The following is a 21,885-nucleotide window of genomic DNA, read 5'->3' on the forward strand; positions in this document are numbered from 1 at the left end:
TTAAATGAGCTACACACTCATATATCTACCTCGAGGGCCCTCAACAGACTTGTGTTAGCCCTTATGGATTAATTAACTGTACATTATATAGAAGTCTATACATAGCCCTGTCTAAAGAGGCTTCTCAGCTATATTACAGTAGTATCTGGATTATCCAGCCATTGTTCTAAAACCCTGAGAGGTGACTGTGGCTATTAAAAAATAATAATGATGATGAAGGACAAGAGGAAGAGTTACTATAACGCAACCAAAGACCAATTCAAGCATTCATTCACATGGTCCACTCATGTGACTGTAGTAGCTTAGTGTTCTCACTGATGTCAGAGATTTCTTGTTTGGAAGAGCCTTCATAGCAAAACCATATGAAATGCTGTGCTGCTCCCACTCTCCATAGCCCTGGACAGTGACTCTCAACTTCTTATGCTCTGGGAGACAACACCACCTGACCTAGCAACTTTCAGGGGAAGCAACCACTGAGTATATTCATGTTGGCTGACTTGATATACAGGATTCATATGTCAACCAATACACTTGCCTTAGAGGCAAAGGCAGCAGAAGGTTCCTCTCCTTGCTCTACATGCATATGTAGACACAAGTAGCACACAAATAGGGCTTTATCTGAATTTGATTTGAGCACACAGGAAAAATATGTAGATGGAAATATGAAAGATTAACTTGGTAGTGAGGATAAGCTCTCCTTGGCATTAATCAGCAGATGCTGGGTTGTTTTTATTTTTAACGTCATGCCAGAAAACCATTCCAGTAGCAATGTAATTATATAACTATCAAATTAACAGGCTGTTTTCGAAAGCTGATGATATGAGTGACTAAATTTGTTCCCTTGTTCTCATTGAAATCCAGGGATCCAGAGATGATTTGAGTACTACTGGTGGATTTCAGAGTCAGGCAGCAATGAAACATGCAAACTCTGTAGATACCTCTTTTTCCAAAGATGTTCTTAACTCTATAGCAGGTACGAAAGCATTTGGGGCAGATTGCTCCACCGTGAGGCTTGTTACCAGTTTTTAAACTCTGATTATTTCCTTAACATGCAAGGCAAGAAAACTTCGTATTATATATTTTCGTCATCCAAATAATGCCTGAGTTAGTTTTTCAGTTTGTACATTCCTTCTGTTAATGATATCAAACATGACCCCAGCCTGTTGTTCTTGTTTTAAGGAAGACGAATCCCTTTGGGATTTCTCCATGCTTCCTAAATGTATGCATATGCTTAAATATTCCATTCTCCCATAATTCCAGGGGAGAGGAGTTAATCAGTTCATTACACTTTTCCCTGCTTTGTAGTTAAAGGTAAAGGGACCCCTGACCATTAGGTCCAGTTGTGGCCGACTCTGGGGTTGCGGCACTCATCTCGCTTTATTGGCCGAGGGAGCCGGCGTACAGCTGCCGGGTCATGTGGCCAGCATGACCAAGCCGCTTCTGGTGAACCAGAGCAGTGCACGGAAATGGCGTTTACCTTCCTGCCAGAGCAGTACCTATTTTTCTACTTGCACTTTGACGTGCTTTCGAACTGCTAGGTTGGCAGGAGCAGGGACCGAGCTACATAAAAATTGGTGCCCAAAATAAAAGAACTTTGAACAGGTCACATTGTTCTCAACTCATTTTTGTAAAGTAAATAATTAGAATAGTAATTATAAATTGTACCCAGGAGGAGCGACAGATTTACCAGCACATCTGAAGCCTTACTGGCTTATGCTGGTCAGGGTGGGAGGTTGGAGAGTGTTTCTTCCCCCAAAAAATTGCTGTGCCAGCTCTAGGTCAGTGCAGTTGAAGGGCCCATATTGGTCCCATGTGGGTAATGGACCTAGTGGACCAGCATAGAATCCAGCAGATTCATAGCTGGCCTTCAGCACTCTGTTTTTAGGCTCAGTGCTGGCAGTCACCATCAGGAATTCAATCCACCACACATTCCACAGCTACAGCAGGAACATGCAGAATGACAAAACACCCCAACACAAGTCAACAGCAGAGGTTGGCTGAGCTCAGAAACATGGGCATCATTAACTCCTTGTCCTGTCAGAGACTTTCCAAAGGCGGTATACAAGTGTTTAAAATAAGTAATAATAAATAAAATTAACTCCTGGCCAAAAGGATATAATAGAAATACTGTTCGATGTATGTACTTCTATCTGTATACAATACTAATTGTGTGTAATAAAATTCTTCATTTCAGTGATCTTTGGTCCATTGTGTCTCAGAATGTACCTAACATCATCAATAACAACAGCACAAATATCCCTGTATATTTATCATCCTATGTCAACAGTGTTTCATACACTCAGACGCATGGCCATCAGTGTCTTCATTAATTGAGCAACATTGTGTTCCACAACCGTGTCACTTTTCCACCCTACACTTTGAGTTTTCATTCTTCTGCCTAATTTTTGTGTCCATAAACATCATTTTAGCATGTTCGTTGTGGGTTTTGTTTCCAGCTTTTTCATCAGTAGCTATTTCTGCAGTAAACCATGCTGACTCCAGAGGCTCCTTAGCAAGTCTCGACTCTAACCCAAGCACCAACGAAAAGAACAGCGAGGCGACAGAAACCTGTGAAAAGGTATGCATGCGTGTGAATGGTTGGAAACAATTTTCAGAATCTGAAGGCCTCCAAGTCACTACAAAGATCCTTTGTATTTCACTCCTAACAGATTGTGAGGCCATTATCCCTGATTGGGTCAGCTCTTCGGTTTGACAAACTAGATCAGGCTGAAACGCGAAGTCTCCTGATGTGTTTCCTTCACATTATGAAAACAATTTCGGAAGGTGAGGAAACCATAGAGTGCAAGCACTCACAAAAAAATGTTTCAAGCTTCATTTGGGAAAGTAAATAAAAGGGGACATGGTAGCAGTGTATAAGCAGTGCTCTAGTTATCTCCTGCTTGGACTACTGCAATGCGCTCTACGTGGGGCTACCTTTGAAGGTGACTCAGAAACTACAACTAATCCAGAATGCGGCAGCTAGACTGGTGACTGGGGGCGGCCGCCGAGACCACATAACATCAGTCTTGAAAGACCTACATTGGCTCCAAGTACGTTTCCGAGCACAATTCAAAGTGCTGGTGTTGACCTTTAAAGCCCTAAATGGCCTCGGCCCAGTATACCTGAAGGAGCGTCTCCACCCCCATCGTTCTGAGGTCCAGCGCCGAGGGCCTTCTGGCGGTTCCCTCATTGCGAGAAGCAAAGCTACAGGGAACCAGACAGAGGGCCTTCTCGGTAGTGGCGCCTGCCCTGTGGAACGCCCTCCCATCAGATGTCAAAGCAATAAATAACTACCTGACATTCAGAAGACATCTTAAGGCAGCCCTGTTCAGGGAAGCTTTTAATCTGTGATATTTTAGTGTATTTTTGGTTTCTATGGAAGCTGCCCAGAGTGGCTGGGGAAACCCAGCCAGATGGGCGGGGTACAAATAATAAATTATTATTATTATTATTATTATTATTATTATTATTATTATTAGATTACACATGGTGTGGGAAAAAGTGGATAGAGTCAGGTATCTCCTACGTCAAATAAACCTGAATATTTCATAGGAAGAAGAAATTATTTTTTCATACAGCGCATAGTTAAATCATGGAATTCATTCCTACACAATGCAGCAGTGACCAACATGGATGGCTTAAAAAGGGAATTAGATAAATATATGGAGCATAAAGCTGTCATGGCTACCTGCCATGAAGACAATGCTCAACCTCCAGAGCTGGAGCAATATGCCTCTGAATACCAGTTTCTAGGGCTGACAAGTGGGAAGCGTTCTGCTGCATTCATGTCCTCAGCTTCACTTGTATCCTACATAGCTCTTCCCCCTGGGCTTACCTCACAAGGCTGTGAGAATGGTAGTGTACCAACTGGCCTTTGGAAGGGGCTGTAGCTCAATGGCGCAGCATCTGCCTTGCATGCAGAGGATCCCAGGTTTAATTCCCAGCATCTCCAGCTCGGCAGGGAGAGACTCCTGTCTGAACCCTGGACAGCCACTGCCAATCGGTGTAGACGATACTGAGCCAAATGGACCAATGGTCTGACTTGGTATAAGGCAGCTTCCTGTGTTCCTATGCTCTTGTTTACAGACTTCCTATAGGCATCTAGTTGGCCACTATGGGAACAGGCTCCTGGACCAGCTGGGCCTTTGCTCTGATCCAGCACTGTTCTTCTTATGTTCTTAATGCTTTGAGTCAGCTCTTTAATTGCGGGCAAATAATAGATTTATATTTTTTATGTCTCTTTCCAGATACATTGATCTCCTACTGGCAGAGAGCCCCATTCACAGAGATAACAGACTTTTTCAGCATTTTAGAGTAAGCTCACTCTGAGGTTTGTCCTTCTAAGGCTGTCATTGGCAGTGACTCAGATAGAACGAAGCAAGGTGTAAATACTGGGTTTTACTGACATTTTGAAAATTCTTAGCCTCGGATCCACATATGCGTTGTTTTTGAACTGTTAAAGGCCAATTATTTCCAATCTTTGCTGGCCTTTTGAAATATTGTTCCCTCTCCCCACCCATATACCTAGGAAACCTGTGAATCTTGAACCTCTTCTAATAACATCTGTGCCTAAAACATGGTGTGTTATGGTCTCCCATACATAGAGAACAGAAAATGTTTTCATCATATGCATTCCTGACCCATCATGGGACAAATTCCTTCCCCTTCTTTCTGTTGTGAAATATATGAAAATTATTTGCTCCCTATGTCAGCCTCACTATAGATCACATGCCATGAAAGGGCTCAGAATCTCCTTATATCTCTTAGGATATGATTCTATGTATGCATTCTTCAAAGTGAGTCCCATTCAATTTACTTCTGAGTAGACATGCCTAGGATTCTGCTGTCCTCAGCACTATGCATGTGATCCCTATAGTTTGCTGTACACAGAGCCAGCTACCTGGAGGTGAAAGATGTGGGTGTGCTCAGCTATTAATTTATAGAAATATTTGTATACCACTGTATCATTTAAAAAATATCAAAGCAGTTCCCACAATGGAAACATAAGACCATACAATAAAACCATCAAAAGCAGACATCAATTAACCATTGTGGAAGAGTGTGTTCTTAATTGCCTACATAGGCCTGTTGGAATAGAACCGTTTAAAGGTTGGCACAGAAGGTGCCCACTTCTTTATAAAACTACCACAGAAATGATAGAGAAATTATGACACTGTCAGTTCTGTCTTGTTCAGGAATCCTCAGCCCTGTCAAAAGAGCCAAACTAGTTTAACCTCTAGAGCAGAGATGAAGAACTTTGGCCCTCCAGATGTTGTTGGACTCAAACTCCCATCAGCCCATTCAGTTTGGCCAACGATACGGGCTGATGGGAGGTCTAGTCCAGTGACTTCTGCTCAGAATTGGGGGTGAATCATGACTCCCAATGCTTCCCTTTTCCTGGCCTGTCTGCTTCCAAAGGCATGGAAAACCTGAGCTGAAAGGTGGTTTGTATGTCTTGTAAGCCAGATGTGGTTATGCAAGCTTGGTCTTGCTGCAGTGCCATACTCCTGGCAAGAGAAAAAAATGGTTCAGTGTAAAGTGTGTGTATGTGCATTGTTATATAAGATGTGTTCAGGCACTCACCTGAACATGCAAATGCTGAAAGTGTGGTGGGGAGGGCATGCACACAACCCCCTCTCCCAATGCACATGGCGCACCCCACTCAGTTCCTGACCTTTGCCATCTTCCAGAGGCAAAGCCTGGGCTTCTCCTTGCACTCACTTGTACATGAGTAGAACTGTTTGTGCAATTGGGGACCCTGTTAAACCAAGGTTCCTCACCCCTACAAGACCTTCTCTGAACAGTATGAAGAAAGTTGCAGACTTAGGGGATGGACACATGCAAGGAAGAGGGTGTGCATGCCCTGTTGCTGTTCAAACTTTTGACTTTATGCTCAGGTGAGTGCCTGACCATCCCTGTACTATCAAACAAAAACGATCAGAGTCTCACTTTTTCTTTCTTTCAGGGTTTGCTTCCAAAATTTCAGATACCTTGGGAAACGAAACATAGTGAGGTAAGTTGTGCTTTAGTTATATAACATATGGCAAGATGAAATTTCAAACACACTTTGAAGCTGGCATGTAAATGAATGACCCAAATATCAGTGTGTACAAGTTCAATCCAGACTGGCTTTTTTCTCAGAAAGCTGAGCTCCAAATGCACTAAAGCTGGTAGGATTCGAAGTAATGCTGCTTCCCTTGTTACTACCAAGAAGATAAGTAATTAGGTACATGAAAAAACTTAAGGAGGGTTCGTCCCTGTGTGCAAAACTTCTAATTTGATGGCATTAGCAGCTGCATGTTGCTTTTAACAGTTGACTTTTCCTATGACAGGTAGTATAAAAGGGATCAATAATACTTTGCAGCGTTTGCAATCCAATACCTTCTTGCCTCTTCATTTTTTGGCCACTATTTCTGAAGTATGAGGCTATTTTTGCAGCTGCCAGGGATCAGGCACGCACTTTTCCTTGGCAATATTATGATGGTTTGTTTTTCATTTCCAGCAGCAACAATGAGCTGTTCTGTCTGCTACATTTCCAGCAGTTATAAAATGAAAACAAACTATTGGTATTTTTTTTATCTTTTGCCCATTGTGTTTTTCATGTGAAAAGGGGCAACTCGATGCATGTTTTCTCAGAAATAAGTCCTGTTGTGTTCAATAAGGCTGATTATATAAAAGCATATTAAGGATTACATCTTACAACAATATTATTATTATTAGGAAAATTGCTGCTGCTTTTAAGGTTGCTCAAACAACACAGAATAATGGAACCCTGAAAGGCTCTAACTCATCCTGCCAGACCTCTGGGCTTCTGCCCCAATGGTAAGATACATTTTGCTACTGAGCTTTTAACTTCATTCCAAGCTAAAAGGAGTCAACAGTAACCCTATCCCATGCTCCTCTTCTTTTTCTCTATATATTTTTCATGCAGTTACTTCAATCTAACAAGCCACATGACCACAATATTTTTGTAATGTTTATCTTGTATCCAGTTCATCCCATGTGCTAATAGATCCAGCCAGTTTTGCATCTGGGTCGCCTCAGTGCTGTGAAATAGGTTGCTTTGTGCTTACAGCTCCTTGGACATGACAGCTCTGCCTTGTGATCTGCATGTAGACCTACCACAGGCAAAGCAGCCAGTGTGCAGTGAATCTAAGGGCTGAGCTATACATGGCTACATCTCCCCAATATTTTCATTTTTTACTTAAAATCAAAGTGCTCCAGATTTGTTTCTGCAAGCTGTTATTAACAGAATAGAGGCACCTGTATCTTCCACTACCTCCCGTTGTTGAGTTTTAGTACTTTTAGATAGATGTGTGATTTAGAGTAGAATCTTAATCTCATTTACAGAGATATAAGCCCTATTGAATTCAATGGGGCTTACTTTTGAGCAATCATAAATTAATCAAGAGGGGAAATCCTCCTTCTCCAACACCAGCATTGCAAAAAGTTCAGAGCCTCCTGTTGCTGCTTTAAAGTAAAAGATGGAAATGTTGATGGGTTCCGATCCAGTTCACTTTTGGTTTTTTGACTTTAGGAATACTTAGGTATTGTGATTAAAATCCCTGTTGTGCTGTTATTTGGTTCGTTGAAGACAGTGAGATGCATCTTAATGTTAAGGGCTGAACATTTTGAATCTGCTCTGCTTGTAGGCTTTAAGACACATTTATATTTTTATCCCATGGTTCTTTGAGAGCCACTTTGTTCATGCACAGCTAACTGAAACTCAACAGTTGCCAGTATAATAGCCTTGTGTCATGGCGAAAGGCTGGACCAAATGAAGCATGAGGGGGAATGATGCACTCCTTTGCTTCTTGCTCCAGAATAAGCCCTGATCTCACTTTACAGATCTGAATGAATCCTTTCACTGGGCCATTGTATTGCGGCATGTTTACAGGAAAATGACGCCTCAACAAAACAAAGGCCTAGCAATGAGGTGTACTGCAGCAAATTCTTAACCCACTGCTTCACTCTGCTCTCTCCAAAGCAATCACTTGGTCTTTTTCTTGCCATTGTGCCTTTAACTTAACAAGACTTAGAAGGCTGTATCTTAAGAGAATCTTGATAATTGCCAGTGCTCCTTCTGATTGTTTTTGAGAGCTTTATTAATTGGAAGTTCTGCTGTTAAGAAATCTGTTCTGCTGCTGAAGCCCCAGCCTACACCTCTGATAAAAGAAAGATATGCTTATCTGCAGGAATGGATACATGGGCTACATTTAACTTACCCCTGAGAAGTTTTTTGGGGTTTTTTGTGGCTTATCAACATCCCCCTCCTAAATAATAATAATATTTTAAATTCCTTCTGTTGATGCCCTGTTGTGATGCCATGATTTGGGGGTGGTGGTTTGTAGCCCTACAATAATCATCTGCTTTAAAAAGAAAAAAATAAGTATAGCCATATTAATACCACATATGCTTTATACTTGTTTCTGCCTTTTTAAGGAGAGGTATTAATTTAGCTAAATATACAACCCATTAAATATATTTTACTGCATGTTCAGTCAGTTGCTAGTAAGAGTTCAGTACATAGCATGTCAGGTAATTTTCTTGAATTTGGGTATTTGGTGCCAACAGAGAGCTGATCTCTCTTATATAATGTTAACAGTGAAGCGCATAAGCATAAAAGACATGAAACTGTTTTTTCTTAAATTGTTTTTAAACTGCTATACAATAATATATCAGGGCAGTCTGTAGCTATAAGACATAAAACACCATTAAAGATTGTGCACAAAAATGCAGAGTCTGTGGCTCAAGATTCAGTTTTCCAATCCTGAACCCCTTCTGTCATTGCTGCAGCAAAGCATGAGGAGACAATTGCCAGTTTACCCAAGTCCCTAAAGTTACTTAACACATGTGTACAAAATTTCAGCTAAGTAATCTTTCTAGTGAGCTTTATATCCCACTTTGCTGCCCATTACTTCTCCTTGCTTCATTACATTCATATTGGGAGAAAATGGAATATGTCAAATAGAAACTGGCATCTTACTCTATATATTGAAGCAAATGAAGAACTTTTGGGACACAGTATGTAACATTTAAGCAAGACCCTCTAACTTCTCATTTTGCAGGATACATTCTGCCTCCAGCGGTGACGTCCACAAGCACCACAGATCTCAAACTTTACCAATAATACGTGGCAAGAATGCCTTCTCCAACCCTAAACTCCTGCAGATGATAGACAGCACCATTGCAAGTAAGCACAAAAGACCTAGGCGTATGTTGCATTTTGCTCTAATATCAGCTGCTGCCGTGTGGGTAATGAGTCTTTATGAGTCTTACTCCAGAGCATCCATTAAAACAACTCATTCAAGCTTATATCTTTAGCAATTTAGCTAAAAAAAACTGTGATAGAAAGCCTAGTGTTTTACACAAATGCTGTTTAAATGACCTCCCCTTCACTGTTGGCACTTGCCATTAGTGAATTGGTCTGCGCTTGTTGTCCTCAAATACATTTTCCAATGACATTTGTTTTGTTGTAGGTGGTTCCAATGAAACAGATATTGTGAACTACGTAGATACCGAAGCCAACATTGCCACGGAAGTTTGCCTTACTATTCTTGACTTATTATGTCTGTTTACTCAACATCATCAGGTATGATTTCCATATGACAAAATCATGCTTTACATGAAAATCACAGTGTTCTATTATTTATGCCAACCTATTATAGTTGCACAGTTTAATTTTTTGGAGAAAGACATGACCCAAAGGTATCATATCTGGGCAAAATCTACGAATCATGCTTGGAAAAGTAAGTGGAATGTGCTAGGCCCAATGCACCTTGCATTATGTATTATTATGATAGGCTTTTAACCCTCTACCAAGATTCTTCTTACTTCCTACTCTCTACTGAGTCCTGTTTCTTATATACAGTTGCATAAACATTCAAATCTTTCTGTGATAGGCATTTGCAGAGATGTAAGCAATTCACCTTTCAGACAGAAAAATGTGCATGGCTACATTTACTGTTGATGCACCCTAGAATCTGAGGGTGTTGTTTTTTCCTCTGCAATTCACAATAGTTATGCAGATCTAGGAAACATAAGCAGGTGAGCAGGCATATGATATAATATCAGAAAGTTCTGCAAAATGTATATTTACTCTCTCTCTTTTTTCCTTGGAGCTTTTGCATTCAAGGCATGTGTTATAACAGTAAAACATTGCCCTAAACTAAAGTTTCAGTGGACTGTGGCATTGTGCCAAACAGTAGTGGTGTGAGGTGCTATTCAGTGGATCTCCCTCAGGCTGGGTTGCTGCAGGTTTTTCTGGATGGAGAGAGAGAAAGATAAGACAACAGTGAGGTCCGCACTGTGCAAGCATGTCAATAGGAGTGTCTGATTGGCTCTGCCAGTGCATTTGCACTGCACTGCACTGCCATCTCACCTTTCCACCTTTCCTTCTTGGTATGCTGCAGCAAGCTGGCCAAAGGGAGGTCAGGTGAACAGTGCAGCCCCACCATTCTTGGTGGCAAAGCCTTCCTAGAAACATAGGTTTTGATGAGAGGAGGAGGAAGAACATCATGTAAGTGTCCTGGAACTTTTTGGCCTAAGGGGCAGCAAGTGGGGGGAGGCAGAATTATTTTAAGGGAGAAGATATTATTTGAGATACTTTGGGAGGTGGTACTGAAGCAGCTGACTTGACGTTGTGTTGCTAATTCTGTTAAAGCAGGCCTTGCCCATTTGGGCAGGAGAAACAGATGCAGAGAAAGCCAGGCAGTTTAGCTTTTGAAAGACTGAAAGATGTTTGTTGGCTCGTTTTTCAGAGACAGCTGCAACAATCAGATTGCCAGAACACACTGATGAAGAAAGTCTTTGATACCTTCCTGCTGTTTCTGCAAATCAATCACTCTGCAGCAGCCCTCAAGCACGTCTTTGCTGCTCTTAGATTGTTTGTGAGTAAGGTACGTCCCTGCTACAGTTGGGTCACCTGTGATAAGAAATGCTCGTTTGTTGTTTAAACCAGCATTGAAACCATGCCTGCCACATAATTAGTGATCAAGTTGCATCCTGGAAATCAGTACTGAAATACAATTTCAGATAATTTCTCATAGAAATTTGTGTTTTAGATTCAAAATTTTACCTCAGACATTGATTGATATAGACATGTTATCAGTCTGTTGGTTGCTTAAAAAAAAAAAAGCAGATGCTAGCTATCAAATGCTAGAGTTCCAACAAAGGCATTGCATGTCAGCTGTAATATTTGATCATAGATCGATATTATTGAAGATAAAATACAGCCAAGTATTAAAATGGCAGCCCATTGCTTGTTAACAGTCACATCCTTTCTTATAACAAATATTAAAATCAAATATGGCATTAAATTGAGCTTTAGCATCAAGCAGTCAATATTTGATACCCAGGCAACATTCAACATCAGAGTTCATAAAGAATTATTTGGGAGAGAAAGTCCGGGATCATTATTTTTTTTAAAATCTAGTTCTTCAGCAAAGCTCCTTGTGTTTGTTCATGGACTACTGAACATACAAACGTAAGAACAGACCTCCAGGATCAGACCAAAAGCTCTTCTAGTCCAACCCTCTGTTGTCATGGTTGCCAACCAGATAGATGCCAGTGGGAAGCCTTTGCAGTCCTACTCATACGTCTGCAGCATGGAGCTGAACTGGCCTTCCCTTCCTCATTGCCCATTCCATCCACAGCTTTTTCCTCCACCATCTTCAGTCATTGCTTAATACGGCAAATTTTCAAAAGCCACGTTTTTGCCAGATAAAGACAAGCCCTTCCTTGAACGGAACCCTACGGTGAAGTACTCGAAACAGAATGCGAGGAGAATGCTTTTCTTTCGCAACGTGTGATATTGTAACGCCGCCAGTGGCATATTTCTAGGGCCAAGGGAAACATTAGACAAACCCAGCAGGAACAGCTTTCAATTACGAGGCAGACTGTCAGGAGCCTGTTTAATAGTGGGAGAGTGGAGACGTACAGATGCATAGGAAGCTGCCTTACACTGCATCAGACCATTAGTCTATCTGGCTCAGTAGTGCCTATTCTGACTGGCAGTGATTGTCCAGGATTTAAGGCAGGGAGTCTTTCTAAGCCCTACCTGGAGAACCCAGGGACTGAATGTGGGACCTTCTTCATGCAAAGCAGATTCTCTCTGCCACTGAGCTATGGCCTTTCTCCAGTCATCTGAGCCACCCACTCCATTGTCTGGAGTGAATGGATTTGGATGCTTCCTTGAAATATCTATGGGGGTTAGCTCCATCTTGACATGGTAACGTTGCTCTCTTCCTGCTCATTCCATTCCATTTTCCTTCAGTAATCTCATCTCAACGGGTGGCATGCAAAGAATAATGTTACTTATTCTCCGTAGTCTGCTCAGCCGATCATGTTGTTAGAGAAATCTCAGTTCATTTATTCATATCATTAATTGGATACTATCTTTATTTAGATTTTATATTAGATACATCCTATCAAAATTAAAGAGGAGAAGAAATTGCATCAGAAGCAAAAGCAAATTGGGACTTAAAGCTACTTCAACCAGTTCTTAGGATGTTTTTAGAAGTTATTGAGGCTATGGTTGTACTGCTTGTCCAAGCAGAAAGCGGGAGTTCTATGGTTTCCAGAAGTCTGTGATCAATAATAAGAGCTGAAGGGTGGGGCAGCAGCCCTTACATGACCTTTCATCACCAGCATCACTGCAACGTACTGGGAGGGGTGAAGCAGCAGTGAAGTTGGTGCAAGTGGGGGCATCCATTTAGCTCCAGTGCTACAGCTGCATCACACCAACCTTGCTGCTGCCTCACTCCTCCCAATAATCTGCAGTGATGCCGTTGAAGGTGAGTTAATGGAGGCACCCCCATTTAGCCAACTCCTACTGCAATCCAATCCAACCTTCTACCTACACACTGCAGAAATCCAGAGCTAGAACATCACAACATGTTGCTCTCTGAGTGTTTCTCCTGCCTCGTGCTCACTTGCAACCATTGAGCTAGGTGTTAGATAGCCATATATGCAGCAATATTTGTGTCGTATCCCTATGACATGTACACCTGGGTGAATCAGAATGACCTTGAGCAATGATCTTTGGAGATCACGGTGGCCCATGCAGATAGTCTTGTTGGTGTTTTTTGTGGGTCACGACTAGCTCCTTCTCAACTGTAGGCAGTTTATGTGGCATGAGGTCTTTGATTGCCTTCCAGCACTGACAGATGCTTCATTTGTGTTATAAGAAATCTCTTATGTTGTAGCAAAGGTGTATCTTTGTCTCCATAGTTCCCTTCAGCATTCTTCCAAGGGCAGGCTGACTTATGTGGCTCATTCTGCTATGAAATTCTTAAGTGCTGCAATCACAGGTCACGGTCGACACAGATGGAAGCCTCTGCTCTGCTGTATTTCTTCATGAGAAAGAACTTTGAATTTAATAAGCAGAAGTCAATAGTCAGGTCCCATTTGCAGGTAAGTAAACACTATGGTGATGAATAAGCATCCCACACAGATTACTTTTTGCATTTCCTGGTCATGGAATTGTTTTAGTTTTTGCCTCGACCCAGTCTAGAGATGAGCAGTGTCTATGTGCAGATCACATAGAGTTCCCAAGCACTTCTGTTCTTCCAGTCCTGCTGTACCTTGGCAAAATCCCCAAAACCTCAACTTTTCTTCCTAAACTAAAGGAAACTTTCTGGTTAGAAAGGTGCAGGTTTAATTCTGGAAATGCAGTCCACAGCATAGAAATCTTCTTGAGACACACTTAGTGTCCTATATATCCCTGATTATAATTCTGAAATGTGGCATGGGGCACTGCCATCATTTGAGCTGTTAGTTCCCTCTTTGAGCATATACATGGAGACCCAGACAACTACTTGGACTATTGTCCATGTTGTAACTCGGTCAGCATAGGATCCTCTTTGTACTAAGTCAGACCCTTGAGCCATCTAGCTCAGTATTGTCTACATGGGCTGGCAGAGGCTCTCCAGGATTACAGACGCAGGACATTCCCAGCCCTTCCTGGAGAAATTGATGGTTGAACTTGGGACCTTCTGAATGCAAAGCAGATGTTCTGCCCCTAAACTACAGCCCTTTTTGCAGTCTATTAAGTTGTACAAGTAGTTCGTCTAAGGAATAACCACTTGCTAGCTTGATTTACTTATGCTAACACCTCCTTTTAATGTTTTTTAGCTCATCAAAGCTGTAAGCCAGTTGATTGCAGATGCAGGAATTGGAGGCTCCCGGTTTCAGCATTCACTGGCGATTACAAATAATTTCGCTAACGGAGACAAGCAAATGAAAGTAAGAAATGACTGGTATTACTTACAACTATAAATAGATGGGTCCTAAGCTACATTATCCTCTATTACAATCTTAGTCCTTTCTGTGAAAACCTTCCAAAAATATATTTTGCAAAAGAAATATACTTAATTTTCTAATCACTCTGAGATGCATAATCCAGTCCAGTCCCTACTGCTAATATCTTTGCAGGTACTGAATTGTATTTTGTTTCACCACTGCAATCACTGAAGCTATTTCTGGAGTAAATAAATTACCCAATATTGACTTGAAATTTGTTCAGAATCATTTAGGGTATTGCTAAATCACACCAATTTTTCTGGCTATTGAAATGGTTGCTCCTGGGCACCCTCTCCCCTGCTTTATCCGTACAAAGTCTGATGAAATTGTATATTCTGGTAAATATTCATTGTAAGCTTGTTCGGGAGCTAATCAGGCCTGAAAGGTAGGGCACCAATGTAATAAATAAAAAGATAATGCTGGTAAGTATCACATGGACTGGGTCCTTTAGAAAAAATAGATCAATGTCAGTGGAAAGCTGAAGATCTCAGATAGTACAGCATGAGACATGGGGGGGTTAGACTATATGGCCCTTGTGGTCCCTTCGGACATTACAATTCTATAAACCTTCTATAAGAGGTTGCTCTTTTCAGTCTGCTTTGTATGCTACTGGTAGCTTCATCAACAGTGTTCTCTTAGAATTCTAAGAGATCAAAAATCAGTGCAGTTTTGAAATCAGCAATTAAAATCAGTGCAGTTTTTAATGGTTCAGTCTGCCATCTTGATTCAAAGTGACATCTGGTTGTATCCAAACATAGACAAAAACCTGCTCCCTTATCTCAATAATCTTCATGCAAAATTGTGTTACAGTATCTCAAGAGGTGTCCAAATGCTTAGTGAATGAATAACTTTCCAAAGTATGTATTAGATTCCTGGAGAGGGTTCCCCTAACTGTACTGGGGTCATGGCTTTTTGCCTCCATACACATCCACCCTGACCCAGTATCTTTTGGTTAACTCCTATGACCTCTGGGAAGTCCTGCATATCCCACCTGCCTAGTCTGTGGCTAGATGTTCAGCTACCACTTTGCACATGATCAAGGTTTTTGAATTGCATGATAAATGCTATATAAAAAAGATGATGCACAAAAAAGGAGTGGCATGCAAAGATGTCAGTAACTGTGTATGAGCAGGAGCAAGAGCCAGCAAGCACAGGATTTTGAAGTGTGTGTATGGTCCACTATGTCATCTGTCCCAAAAGTATGTGATTTAACATGGAAACGGAAATTCTGTAAGTTTAAAAGTACACTTCTGCTGCTTCTCCTCCCCAAAGAACAGCAACTTCCCAGCAGAAGTGAAAGACTTGACCAAACGCATAAGGACGGTTTTGATGGCTACAGCTCAAATGAAGGAACATGAGAAGGACCCCGAGATGCTAGTGGATTTGCAGTACAGTTTGGCAAATTCATACGCCAGCACACCTGAATTGCGTAGGACTTGGCTAGAAAGCATGGCCAAGATCCATGCTAGAAATGGTGACTTATCAGAGGTAACTTGCAAATACTAACGTTTGATTTTGTATCCAAAATGGATTGGGAGGAGCACTCTATATGAGTCTGACTTAAATACATCTGGCTGGAGCAGAGCATGTATTATCACCCGTTGACATTTGCTAACAATTGTTTTGTTAAAATGCAAGCACTTTATTGAGTGTTATTGTGCATCCTTTCCCACCCCAAAAGAAACCTGATTCAGAGTTCAAATTATTTTAGACTCCTTTATTTTCTAAGCTCTTGCAAGGACATGACCCAGATAGTTGTTTTTATGGTTGAAATCCTGATGCTCTCATTTAGCCATACTCTTAGCCTTTTTAGGCAAATCTCTTGGTAACTGGAGCTTAGCTCAAGTAAAGACTTCAGCATCAGTTTCTTGTTTTGCACAAACATTCACACTAATAAATCTGTCAAGTGAAGCTTGGCTACCTTTCTGCAAAACACTTGCCTGACATTTATGAGGATAAAGAAAATCTGTGCGGCTTAATATTAACACTTGCATACAATTTCTTGTTGCAGGCTGCTATGTGCTATATCCATATAGCTGCCCTTATTGCCGAATACCTGAAAAGAAAGGGTAAGATAACTTTATTCCAAGGCTAGCATCAATGCAGCAAACAGTAAAATGTGACCGCCTATTTCAGTCTGATGAAATTCATGTCCTTTTGTAGTTATCCTTTAAGCAGCTTTGACTCTTCTCAAATGTTTCCCATGTAAGATACTACAACCAGTAAAATCAATGGTTACAACCTTGCATGTGGTGTGAAAATGAAGCTTAACTCAATCTCTTTTGGGAAGGGGGACATTTGTATCTCATTTCTTTAGTGTGTATCATTAAGTATGCATGTATTAACACATACAGATAGCAGAATGCTAATAACATCTCACACTATCGTAGGTTACTGGAAAATGGAAAAGATATGTACCTCTCGTATGCTCCTGGAAGATGCTGAACTCTCTGATAGTAATGTCTTACTAACAACTCATACTGGAGGAAGTGAGTGTTCTAACCACGTCTGTTTATGTGGCATAGACAACCACATTTGACCCACACCGATTGCAGAGATTCAACAGAAGAAGAGATTAACTGAAAAGGGAGGGAATATCATGATGCATATTTATATTCTTTGACATTGGGAGGTGTCAGGTCTTCTCTCTGTTTCTGTCATTGGTTGGAAGACTGAATTAGAAGAAGTCTTTTACTGCAATGCTGTATACATTTTTCTTATAAGGATTACTCCAAGACAACTTCTCAGGTCATTGACTTTCCACATTAAGGTATGCATGGGGTATGCCTGCATAATAATCACTTAGCAAACCCACCAAGATAAACAAGAAAATGAAATTTGGTTGCCTGCAAAGGTCACTCTAACACACACAAACACACACCAGGGCATGATAAGTCAGCATGGCCACTTCTGCAAGCTTCCCATGGGCAACAGCAATCCTGTGCCCAATGACCATGTATGTGGAGTAGAGTCCACCTACCTCCATACCCTGGTAGTTCTAGCTACCTCTTGCCCCACCTTTAGTCTAGTGGTTTCAAGGATTTTAGTCCTGGTAGAAGAAATATCTAGAACATTGATGGAGAACACGTGGCCTTGGAGATGATGTTGGATTCCAGTTCCCATCAACTGCAGCCAAATGGCAACCACCTAGAGGGCCAGAGGCACTCCATCCCTGATCTAGTAGCATCCAAGAAGGAAGTGGGGATCAGTAGTGGGATAATTCTCACTGCTTGTTGTAGGTTGCTTAGTTTATCTCAGTTCAGATTATGCTTGGACTGCATTTTGCATTACTCTTGTGGGTTGCATTTCCCTTGCCTTGCTTTCTAATAAGGATGGGAGAAAGAAAAGGCATGTAAATCAAGCTACATCTACATCTCCCTCGGGTGGAAAACCCCCAGTCCTAAGATGGAGGCATGCATCCATTGCCTTAGAACTGGACTGTTGCCATGTAATTGAGGAAATTAATAGAACAAAAAAACTCCTAATAACATGGTAGCTCTTCCCAGTGAAATTCCATTCTTCCTGCATTAGAGTTCAAAAAAATCCATGTAACATCATTCTGGTGTTGTTGTTTTTTCCTGTTTCCAAAAGCAAAATAAAATATATTTAGTGGCAAAATCAAAATCATAAGCAATTTAGGGGAGAAAAGGAGAAAATGTGACCACTCACAAATATTATGGTGATAGTTCTGAGTCTTGAAATGAGTGGATCAAATGTGAATTTCAACTGTTTGTTCTCTCAAAACCTTTCAAAATGGTTTCAGGCCAATCCAAGATTCAGGCCATGTTCAAAAGAAGCTAGATTCTGTGCCAGCAGTATTCATTGTCACCACCTTGCCCTACGCTCTTTTCCTAAATCACCTTGGCAAGGTGGCTGGATGATGGGGAGGCAATTCATATTTTCATAACTTCAGACTAAATACAAAGCATATGATTCTGTCAGCATTTTTTTATTTATAAAGAATCCAGGAGCGTTGTTTATTTATGAATGGTCCAAATAAAGAAATGCCTTGCCATATTAGCAATACAATTATTTGGGAGGTTTCTCAATAATGCTTTTTGAATAAGAATATTATTTGCCTGAATCATCCAATCATAACACTTCAGCCTTGCCAATAGGTTAATGAACTGAATGGAATTTATAAATAACCTATCACAAAATTACCGCCTTCCATTTGTTCTACTTGCCCTATGGGCTCTGAAAAAAGTCCTTTTGATCAGCATTTTTTTAAAGCATTCTTTATAGTAGCATCCTCTTCTTTTTAAGAGTGTAATATTAATAGATTCATGGGGCTCTTTCTCTTGTTTTTTTAAAAAGGCTTGTTTTCTATGGGATGGCCAGCTTTCCTCAACATTACACCAAATATTAAAGAAGAAGGAGCTATGAAGGAAGACTCTGGAATGCAGGATACACCATATAATGAGGTCAGCAATGCTAATGTTTACACCCTGATCCTGTGCATGCTTTTTCAGAAATAAGTCTCACTGGTTATGTTCATATGTCATGCTAGATCATTGTTTAGTGTGACATGCATGAGCTGGGATAAGCCCGAGTGAGCCTCAGGCCTGCACACTCACCTCTTCCCTGCCCTCCTAGCCAGGAGGAGAACCACAAAAGCTTTTGCCGTCAGTTTCTTATCAACTTTAGCTTGTCAGTAGTTCTGATTAGTTTCAAAACCAACCAGTTTCAAAATATGGGTTATGAAGCTGACTTGTTTACACTAACCATAGTTAGTGCAATCCACGATCCCTGGTTCAGATGCAATAACCAACCATGTTTATGGGAAATTGAAAGAAAGTCTTCCAAAGATTTCCTCTCAGCACACAAGAAGGAGAGGAGAGGGTGAAACACAAGAGTAAGCCTCAGGCTACTTCCAGCTCATATGTGTTGTGCTAAACCATGGTTTACTGTGACATATGAACATAACCAGTGTGACCTACCTAGACCAATGAAACCATACATAGGATTGCAGCTACATTTTACTTTTGCACACTACTTTTTGTTGCTGTATGAAACAAGCCACAGTAAAAAAAAAAAAAACAACAGTTCTCTATCATCACAGCACAAGTACTACATATCTACAATTCTAATTTAGCAGCAGAAATAAACCAATCTACAAAAATAGAATTTCAACAGTGCTCTCTGAGGCATAACCAGGAAGAGTGAGAACATCCCATTTCCTTCAGTGGAGGTTGCCTAGGACAAAATCCTAATTGATAGATAAATCCCCGATAGAGGGTAGGCTTATAATTGCCGAACCCAAAGTCCTGTTTTCAGTGTCTTATTGAAATGTTTACTAGCACAGGGGGAAGCTGGGAAGAGAAATCAGTGCTATTTGCTGCATCATCCATCAAGGAACTGAAATCTTCTAAGAATCTTCTAAGAAGCTGGGATTGTCAGAACTTTGAACAATATGTTGAGGGACCCTCTCTTTCTATGAAAGAAAACAATACCTTGAGCAAAAGCTATACGCTCCAAAATGAAACGTCTATTGCTCACAGAAAGCATGCACTGAAATAAATTAGTGGGTGTATCCAGTTTTGGAAGAAGAGGCATCCTTTCACCCCATATATCTGAAAGCAGGAGAATTGGAGCTAGTTATATCAATGTGTTTGATAGCTGATCATGCATGTGAACCAGTGAAGGCAGTGAAGGTCCTGTGTGAGTGCCTGGAGGCGGTTGGAGGTTGGATGGCAGCTAACAGATTGAGGTTGAATCCTGACAAGACAGAAGTACTGTTTTGGGGGGACAGGAGGCGGGCAGGTGTGGAGGATTCCCTGGTCCTGAATGGGGTAACTGTGCCCCTGAAGGACCAGGTGCGCAGCCTGGGAGTCATTTTGGACTCACAGCTGTCCATGGAGGCACAGGTCAAATCTGTATCCAGGGCAGCTGTTTACCAGCTCCATCTGGTACGCAGGCTGAGACCCTATCTGCCTGCAGACTGCCTCGCCAGAGTGGTGCATGCTCTGGTTATCTCCCACTTGGATTACTGCAATGCGCCCTACGTGGGGCTACCTTTGAAGGTGACCCAGAAACTACAACTACTCCAGAACGCGGCAGCTAGACTGGTGACTGGAAGCGGCCACAGAGACCACATAACACCAGTCTTGAAAGACCTACATTGGCTCCCAGTACGTTTCCGAGCACAATTCAAAGTGTTGGTGCTGACCTTTAAAGCCCTAAATGGCCTTGGTCCAGTATATCTGAAGGAGCGTCTCCACCCCCATCGTTCTACCCGGACACTGAGGTCCAGCACCGAGGGCCTTCTGGCAGTTCCCTCACTGCGAGAAGCCAAGTTACAGGGAACCAGGCAGATGGCCTTCTCGGTAGTGGCGCCCGCCCTGTGGAACGCCCTCCCACCAGATGTCAAAGAGAACAACAACTACCAGGCTTTTAGAAGACATCTGAAGGCAGCCCTGTTTCAGGAAGCTTTTTAATGTTTGATGTATTATAGTATTTTAATATTCTTTTGGAAGCCGCCCAGAGTGGCTGGGGAAGCCCAGCCAGATGGGTGGGGTATAAATAATAAATTATTATTATTATGTAGCCTTTCTGGGGCTCAGAAAAGTCTGTTGGATTTTATCCTCATGTGCTTGATCTGCAACCAATATAAATAATCTAGCAGGTGTGGATGGTCTTTCAGTTGTGTCTGATGTTCCTTATGACACCACACTTTTGCTTAAAGTTAGGGCAGCTTCTTGGATGCCTTTACTATGCTAAAACTACCTGCATTTAGTAGACGTGCTCATAGATCATACAGTGATTCACATGCCCACATAAGTCACCTCATGCTATCAACTTAAGAAAGATAGTGGCAGCATGTGAGCATGTACATTGCGGTGCAACACCTATTAACACACTTACCAAAACCAAGCAGCCTTGGCATGTAAGATGCAAAGATGTCCTTAGACGTTTGCTTCAGTTACTTGCTTCACTAATTTCTTAAACCAGGCCTTTGACTTCAACTATACCAACAGTGTTAAGACACAGATTTAACATTCTTTTTACTTGTGCGATTACAGAACATCCTTGTGTCGCAGCTGGAATTGTGTGTTGACTTTTTGTGGAAATCTGAAAGATATGAGCTCATTGCTGAAGTTAACAAGCCAATCATTGCAGTGTTTGAAAAACAGAGAGACTTCAAGGTAAGAAAAGCTGAAAATAAGATCTAGCAGTTGCTCTGGGAAGAGTCATGGAAAATGCCATGGCATAGTTGGACATACTTTCATTTTTCATTCTTTTTTCCATGTTATTCCTCCTCTAGTGGCTAAAGACTTTGTGTATAGCCTATGCACAGTGACAAAAGGCATGGTGGTGATGCAGGGGACAGTTTCTAGGCTACAGTTTTTCCACTCAAGTCTGGTACTATCATCAGTACAACTAGGCAGCCACCTAGGGCACAGGGCTCAGAGAGACCATCTCAATGTGAATTGAGTTTGTTGGACTCTTCGCAATTCTGCACACAGCAAAAACCAATGTGCCAGAAGCTTTCTGCACTCCTGTTGGCTCACCCAGGACAGAGGGTGTTCATGGCATAAGAAAGACACAACAATTTGCTTTGCCTGTGTAATTCTGTTATCCATG

At 41.4% G+C, this 21,885-nt stretch overlaps 1 protein-coding gene across 14 annotated transcripts in view; it reads left to right on the top strand.

Moving 5' to 3' along the window:
- DOCK10 (dedicator of cytokinesis 10) overlaps nt 1-21,885 on the top strand; it is a 215,165-nt gene that overhangs the window by 177,897 nt on the left and 15,383 nt on the right. For 12 of the 14 annotated variants that reach the window (XM_082221655.1, XM_082221651.1, XM_082221657.1 and 9 more), the window contains 16 exons: nt 862-973; nt 2,457-2,578; nt 2,670-2,784; nt 4,248-4,314; nt 5,966-6,013; nt 6,721-6,822; nt 9,069-9,193; nt 9,480-9,592; nt 10,761-10,898; nt 13,231-13,413; nt 14,134-14,244; nt 15,574-15,789; nt 16,313-16,370; nt 16,692-16,790; nt 18,619-18,725; nt 21,324-21,446. In XM_082221655.1, coding sequence (XP_082077781.1) covers nt 862-973; nt 2,457-2,578; nt 2,670-2,784; nt 4,248-4,314; nt 5,966-6,013; nt 6,721-6,822; nt 9,069-9,193; nt 9,480-9,592; nt 10,761-10,898; nt 13,231-13,413; nt 14,134-14,244; nt 15,574-15,789; nt 16,313-16,370; nt 16,692-16,790; nt 18,619-18,725; nt 21,324-21,446 — 1,839 coding nt within the window. The remainder of the gene's footprint in view (nt 1-861; nt 974-2,456; nt 2,579-2,669; nt 2,785-4,247; nt 4,315-5,965; nt 6,014-6,720; nt 6,823-9,068; nt 9,194-9,479; nt 9,593-10,760; nt 10,899-13,230; nt 13,414-14,133; nt 14,245-15,573; nt 15,790-16,312; nt 16,371-16,691; nt 16,791-18,618; nt 18,726-21,323; nt 21,447-21,885) is intronic. The other 2 variants (XM_082221659.1, XM_082221660.1) reach the window with 2 other exon arrangements.

This window comes from Podarcis vaucheri (genome assembly GCF_965113315.1).
Source record: "Podarcis vaucheri genome assembly, chromosome: 5".
Classification (NCBI taxonomy): Eukaryota; Metazoa; Chordata; class Lepidosauria; order Squamata; family Lacertidae; genus Podarcis; species Podarcis vaucheri.